Source organism: Apostichopus japonicus, chromosome 11 (assembly GCF_037975245.1).
Source record: "Apostichopus japonicus isolate 1M-3 chromosome 11, ASM3797524v1, whole genome shotgun sequence".
In the NCBI taxonomy this organism is placed as follows: Eukaryota; Metazoa; Echinodermata; class Holothuroidea; order Aspidochirotida; family Stichopodidae; genus Apostichopus; species Apostichopus japonicus.
Genome location: NC_092571.1, coordinates 23,872,972 through 23,880,540, shown reverse-complemented (window position 1 = coordinate 23,880,540; position 7,569 = coordinate 23,872,972). Strand labels below are relative to the sequence as shown.

Genomic DNA, 7,569 nt, shown 5'->3' with positions numbered 1-7,569 from the left:
CGCCTCGGATTAAATACGTTGTTGAAGATCCAGTTATAGCAGCTTTCCATTGCAAAAGTTGCAGGATTTCTGTTGAGTGCATGTTTCCTATAGGGTATTTTGCATGGCATTACCACAGAAATTACCAGTGAAAAAGACTACGTCGGAAATCATACATTCAGGGCCTGGGCGCTACAGCAAAATACTTTTTCTAAATCAACTGTGTGCTGAACATCTGAAAGATAGAAGTAGACGAGCGCCAACGTTTTGCCCTAAAAATTGATACCGCTATATATGATCCGTCTACCTTGATAGAAAAAAATATTTTGTGTGGTTATATGAATCACAGTAACGTGCGTGTGGCTACCTTTTATATAAGAACCCCGCGAATATACCATAATAATGATATATGGTGATTTCAATGAATTATCTGTTTTGAACCAAGGAATTGTTCAACTCCCTCTTAGTTCGAACAGACAGTTGCAATTTTACAATTTTCAGAAACGCCGTGGTATGCTGTTTTTACCAGTGTGCTACATACTTTGCGCTGTTGTTGTTTTGAACGGTTTGAAGCTAAGAGCAATTAAAGCAGCATTTTGCGTCCTTTTCTATGATTTTTCTCAACCTCACTGACTCCACTATGCCATAACGACATACATAACTAGCTTATCTATTTATATTTTACTTCAAATGGTGGCATAAAAGTCGAAAAAATTGCAACTTTCAACTTTGTTGTTCTCCAAGATATTTTCCGTTGGGAACCCAATAAACCTCGCCCATAATATGAATATTTAAACACTACGAACGTCATTGACAGATACGTAATATAACACCACGCTTGATTTGTGTACAGTCTATATGGCAGTTGTACCAGAGAGTTGCATAACAACTCCCTGGTTGTACCAACGCAAAGTCTTGAATCTATTTTTAGCAACGGCTCATAACTAAACCTGCATCTCTGATTGGTTGAATTCAAACTAGTGGGTTTGGGAACTGAATGCGATTAATTTTTTATGTGGAATACTCGCCAATTAACGTTTTTGGCAGGGAAAAACTTGGCTAATATCTTAATTTGCTGTTTTGTGATTTGATGTATGTAAAAAACTCGATGGACATGTCAAAACGTAGAAAACGGCGACCAAACGCAAAATGCTTATGAATAAATTTTTTTATTTTTAGCAACGGCTCATAACTAAACCTGCATCTCTGATTGGTTGAATTCAAACTAGTGGGTTTGGGAACTGAATGCGATTAATTTTTTATGTGGAATACTCGCCAATTAACGTTTTTGGCAGGGAAAAACTTGGCTAATATCTTAATTTGCTGTTTTGTGATTTGATGTATGTAAAAAACTCGATGGACATGTCAAAACGTAGAAAACGGCGACCAAACGCAAAATGCTTATGAATAAACATACTATTCACTGATTGGTGGAATTCAAACTAGTGGATTTGGAGATATGAAAACTTTGTCGAGGACACTTTTACTCGTTATCGACATAAATCGTTAATTACTCGCTAATTAACGCTCTTGGCAGGGTGAAACTTGGATGGCATCTTAGTTTGCTGTTTTATGATTGATACATGTAAAAAAATCGATGCACATGTTGAAAAGGTGGAAAAAAGCGACCCAACGCAAAATGCTGCTTTAAGAGCATCCACTAAAAGAAAAGACAAGACCATCAGCATCTTTCTCATGGTAAAAGGCCTCTATCGGTAAAACTGAGTGTTGCATGGTATGTGAAGTCCCAACCGAAAACTCATTGCACGACTTTGTACCAAAATAGCGGTAAACTGTTAATGGTCAGTTCTGTTCCAGAAATAACTTTTGTTTCCGATTGTGGAACCATAACACGTTTAAGCGGCGGGTTTCGTCTCCTGGTACATATCAGGCACCTCAAATACCCCCATAACTCGAGTTATTATTTTTTTTAATGATAAATATAAACAACTTCTTGCGTGATAAGTTGCATTTGCCCGTGTTGCCGCTGCTGAGGTGAACAGTTGGTGTGTTGGGTTGCCCTTTTCGTTGTTGTCTGCTGCTAGTGTATGTTGCTATATTCTGCTGATAATGGCTTGCTAGCTTCCGACAGGCGTTGTTTTGGTTGGTCGTGAGCACTGATCAGTGGTCGTGTGCCTCTTTGCAGCTATGGCCAGAAATGGTTCCCGGTTGCCCAACAGTCATCAAAGGGCAGAAAACGGAGATTCAGAGACCAATTTGTTGCAGAACTTTACGAATTTCATCGACAGGTACCAAAGTATTTTACAGGTAAGAACTGAACCTCTCACTTTCTCAGTCGAGTCGATAATTAGGTCTGCAGTAGGAGAACATGTAGGCCTAATTGCAGAGAACCGATTCTGCGAATATATATATTATCAGTCTCTGGTCAATTTTCTCATGGTTACAGGGTGATGTTAATGGCAATCTAACATTTTCGATAATCATCCCAGTTACATAACAAAGATACACGTGGTAAATGCCGCTATATATGGTGTTGCAGAATTGCAAATGCCTCACGATATTGGCTGCAGATACTCCATCCACTGCTGTTGAGAGCTTGAAACCATATGCTAGAACTTAGTTGTCAAAATTAATCAGGCTCCACTGTAGATACCATGATTGTGTATATTAAGTTCTTTAATCAATTTCAAAGTAGCATAACACAGAGGATAAATGACTTTCACATTTGCAGGGTCTTATTTTAATTTATTACTTGTGAAGAGAAGCATCCTTACTTCAAACATTCAAAACAAAAAATTTCATTCTGTGCTTGCTTAAGGGTATCATATTTCTTTGGGAACAGGGCAAACTCAGTCAGATGTTATTTTGATGTCCAGGTGTTAGTAAAAACAAAGTGGCTATTCTTACGACTATTCGTAAGAATAATTTCCGATTACGCATGCGCAGTTGCTATTTTTATGACAGGAGTACTATTTTTACGAGCAGGAGTAACAATAATTTCCGGTTAGGGTTAGTGTTAGGATTGGGGTTTAGGGTTAAAGTTAGGGTTACCCCTACTACATGCGCAGTTGCTTTATTTACTTTACTGCGCTTGAATTCGCCTTTGTCGTAAGAATAGTTTATAAATAATTATTACGACTAGTCGTAAGAATAGCCACGGCCTAGTAAAAAACTTTTTCAATAAATATATAAATTAAATTTATTAGACATTTTGAACATCTACAGAATGCCCGAACTGAGCAACTGGTCTGAATGATCCATATTAAGATCTTTAATTAGTATAAATAATGTTTTATCGAAACCACCTACAGGTAGTGCTTCAACTATATGCACAGAAAGTTGCCATATTTGAATAAAAGACAGTGGGTAGGAAGGGGGTTGAGGTTGGGGGACTTAAGCATATTGCACCATCCTTTGCCAACTCGTACAGGTATGTCACTGGCTTGAGAAATGTGAATTTGAAGCTTAAAATTGGTTTCCTTTTTGGTGTCCTAACAGTTCTATGTTTTATTTGTCAGCATGAATCACTTGTTCTTGTTCTTACTTGTTCCACTTTTACCTTCTCTTTCAGATTGCTGTTACAACAACTGCAATAGCAGGGGTACTGACCATTGGCAGAAGTGTACGTCTGGTGAGATATAGCAGCAAAAGTAATTTAAATTTGAACACTCTGTGTTTGATTAGTTTTCACTTTTATTCTTTAACACTTAGAGCTGGCTTTATTTTCATTCACAATATGATATTAGATGTTGGTACTCTGGTGGGAAAAGTTGTATTGTATTATTAAAGATATTTTGGAATAAAAACTGTTGAAAAGAGCGTTGAGAATCATTTTGAGTTCTAACAGATTTCATGCTCTTGAGACAGGAGAATTTAATACCTTTGAACCTTGATGTCATTTGAGAGCTATGAATAAACATTAATGTGATAAAAAAATACAGTCTGGTTTCTCTGGACACTAAATTTTAAATATTAATTATCATTTCTTCAAGTGTATGTTACACCGAAAGGGTTCATTTCCATTTTTTACGTTAGTTTTACGTCTTTTTCTCAGGTGACTACATTCAGAAATGCCAAAGATATTCCAAAGGGTTTTGTTCAGCGTCGAGTCCATTTACATGGTAGAGTTGAAAAAGTCGAAGATGGAGTGATAGAAGTTAGTCACTTACCAATTCTACCATTGCCATGGAAAATACAATCAAGTCAACGAGGTAAAACAAAAGTGCAAGTATTTGGATGTATCTCCTGTCGAACAATTTCTTATCACAGAAAAACTTGAAGATGAAATATCATTAGCGATCAGTATCAGTTAAATGCATGTGTTTTATATATTCTGAAAAACCCTCTTCATTTGTATGTTTAAGGAACAAATTTATCAAAAGATCAACTCAGGTTTATGTCATTGATAGTATTGGCCAGTCTGTTGTCTTTCTCCTCTATGGTCTCATTTGGTCTATGCGCACTTGACAGAATCAAACAGCTTACTAGGTTGCTATATTGGAGGCAGTACCTCAGGCCGGTTGCCAGGCCAGGACAAAAAGGGGACTGTGCCCCTGCGTGCAGAATACTGTGCCCCACCCCCACTCTTCTGTGCCACCGTTAAGTGTACAAAAACTTCACAAGTAAAAGGAAACAAATATTGTTCCCCCAACTGAATTTTGTGCCTTTGTGTCCACCGTTCCCGCCCCCCATTGGTTCCACTGTGTGAAGTGAGAAGTATCGTTTATGCTTTGTTTCTTTTAATACATGGCTGAATAGCACATTGTTCAGTATTCATGGCTGCAGGCACTGTACTGATGATGAACTGAGATGAACAGATGCCTTAAAATCTCTCAATATTTGGGAAAGTGGGCAAAGATGCTAGGGACACAATTTTTTGTTTCCTGACTTGACAGCAGAGGAAGATTGGGGAAGGAAGGCAGAAGGATCAAAGATTGGATTGTGATTTCTCCCTTTTGGTAGTAAGTTATAATAGCTAGCAGTAACAGCCTTATGAAAGTGAACCGTACATCATTCAAATATATATACTAATATTGTGCAGATATGAAATACCTGTCATATCTAACTTTGCAGTTCTTTCCTGACAATAAAATTTCTCCTTTGTTTTCTCTCTGTGTCCTGCTAGGTTCAAACAGCTACCTCCCTTTATATCTTGCTGGCGTCTCTCTGCAGTCAGAAGGCCAAGAGTTTTTAAAGGCTACTTTGAAGGAAAACCCTCTTATTTGGTTTCGACTCCTGTCTGTAAACAATGCTGGACAGATAGAAGTTGTGATAAAAATGCCAAAGGTACTCAAAGTAGAGAGATTCTGAATCTGGTAGAAAGTTGTTTGTTTATATCAGCAAACGATAGTTTACTACCCACTAGGTTCACCCAATGTACTAGTGCAATTGGACATTGTCAGTGATGTAAGACTGAAGGTCATGTTTGAAGGACATCAATATTGGAATGTGCTGTGCAGGACCCTAACTAGGCTCAGTTGTGAAGGACTGTGACAATCAGGACTTGAAAGTTCAGATAGAGACCAAAATGAGTCCCGCAAAACTATAACATGTTTTTTTTCAAAACTTACTTGCCCTGAATTAAATTTAAGAAGTTAAAAAGTATTACTAGGACTCAGAACAGAGGAGTAAAACTTAGATTCAGTCTTGATTTTGCTGTACTTGACTTCAGCACATGGTTGAGATGACTTCTCCTAATACACACCTGACCTGCCACTGCTTAATGTTCATTTTAGTATCCCAGAATCTATTAAATGTAAGGAACAAGATATCAAATTTGTATATTCCACTCTCAGTGTGAACTTTTTATCTCTCTGACTGTCAAACCCCTTGAATATTAATGAATCATAACCATATCCAGAGTTAATAAGAAAGAAGAAGGGATTCTCAACTACCAGTGTGGAACATTGATGTATTATCTGTCTCGCTATTTGCCAACAAACCATCCCTTTAATACCTTGCTTTTCAAGCTCATCTGTTTGCCCCACAAGTTTTTGGTTTCAATGATAATCGTAGCCTATGCATTCATGACGACGAATGCGTGTATGTATGTGTGAGTGCGTTTGTGACAGCCTGCTTGTAAACACGATATCTCAAAAATGGAAGGTCAGACAAACTTCATAGTTAGTGTAGAAGTACCACCTCAATTACAAGAAGCCTATTGGTTTTGGTGGAGGTCAAAGGTCATTTGGGATCACCAGAGGTCAAATTGTGAAAACTTTGTAAACACGATATTTCAAGAAGGGAAGGTCAAACCAACTTCATAGTAAGTGTGTAGAAGAACCACATTAATTACAAAAATCCTATTGTGTTTGGTGGAGATCAAAGATCATTTGGAGTCACCAGGGGTGAAAATTGTGAAAACCTTGTAAACATGCATTTTTGCATTCTGGTTCCAACCTTTTGCAAAAGTAATTTCTGAATCATTGTATTCCACCAGATTATCTTTTGAGACATTGAGCTATCTCCAATATGGTGTCTCGATGAAGTTAAGAAAAATCTTACATAACAGCAGTCTTGGTGATAGTAGACGACCAATTTTGATTTCTGTTCAATCTCGATCTCAATTTTCTTGCTTTCCAGCATTCTTTTTCATCCAAAAACTTGAATTTTGAAGTTCTTCGGCTTGGCCTGGGAAAGACGCAGGATCTGTTAGCTCCGTCATCACGGTACACTCGTTCGTTGACACAAAAATTACTGAAAGCTGAAATGTACTCAGAGAGGAAGAAGAGAGGCTTATGGAAAACTCCAAGCATGCGGGAGCAACTTTCAGAGGCAGTCTCGGTCAGAACAGAGGGAATCAGAGAGTGGGTAAATTTGTGTGGAAAACAAGTTTATCAATTTCCGAGAACACTTGCAACTTTCTGGAGAAGTTTTTTCAAAAGGAAATGAAGAGGATAATGAGCAATATGAACAATAATTTGAGGATTTTTTGGTCTACAGACTGCACAGAGTGGCTCAAAAACAGCTTTATAAGTTAATTTTGATAACTTTTTATTAAATAAATCAGGGTATGATTTACTCCTGATGCACTAAGAATTTTGCTCCTTGCCTATACAACATTGCTTGATAAATTAATGTAAATATTGTAAAAAAAATGTGTTTTGTGTAATTTCTCTTTTTAATAAGGAGCAGGCAAGTGGGAGGGGGAGGTAGGAAAGGGACAGCATATTTTGGTTTGTCACTCTTGTTTGTTATATAGTATGTATAGATATAGATATATATTAAATAATAAATATTAAATATAAATAAATATATATATATATATTAAATAATCAATATTAAATATAAATATATATATATATATATCCATATATATATATATATATATAAATGAAAACGTAATGAGAAGGAAAATCCAGAACAGTGAAAAACTTCCAGCCTCCACTGGGAATCGAAACCGGGCCTCCCACTTTATATATATATATATATATATATATATATATATATATATATATATATATATATATATATATATATATATATATATATATATATATAAATAAATAAATATATATGTATATGCCATTTAATTTGAGTTTGCTGTTTAATGTACAGGGTGCATAACATACTCTGAGATGTAATTACAACATTTTCTATAGGAAAACAACTAACTTACCAAGTCTCTTA

The 7,569-nt window shown here is 36.4% G+C and overlaps 1 protein-coding gene across 1 annotated transcript; it reads left to right on the top strand.

Annotated features, from left to right (window-relative positions):
• Positions 1–1,791: 1,791 nt before the first annotated feature.
• LOC139976189 (protein C3orf33-like) lies at positions 1,792–7,203 on the top strand. Its single transcript, XM_071984699.1, has 5 exons — positions 1,792–2,247; positions 3,512–3,571; positions 3,995–4,151; positions 5,066–5,226; positions 6,523–7,203. The coding sequence occupies exons 1-5, from the start codon at positions 2,128–2,130 to the stop codon at positions 6,829–6,831; spliced, it is 807 nt and encodes a 268-aa protein (XP_071840800.1). The 5' UTR covers positions 1,792–2,127; the 3' UTR covers positions 6,832–7,203.
• Positions 7,204–7,569: the final 366 nt, after the last annotated feature.

Bases quoted from the DNA above. Each gene is read 5' to 3' on its own strand.
- LOC139976189 (XM_071984699.1), top strand. From the start codon at position 2,128: ATGGCCAGAAATGGTTCCCGGTTGCCCAACAGTCATCAAAGGGCAGAA. The intron at 4,152-5,065 runs GTAAAACAAAAG...GTGTCCTGCTAG, and splicing joins AATACAATCAAGTCAACGAG to GTTCAAACAGCTACCTCCCT. The intron at 5,227-6,522 runs GTACTCAAAGTA...CTTGCTTTCCAG, and splicing joins TTGTGATAAAAATGCCAAAG to CATTCTTTTTCATCCAAAAA.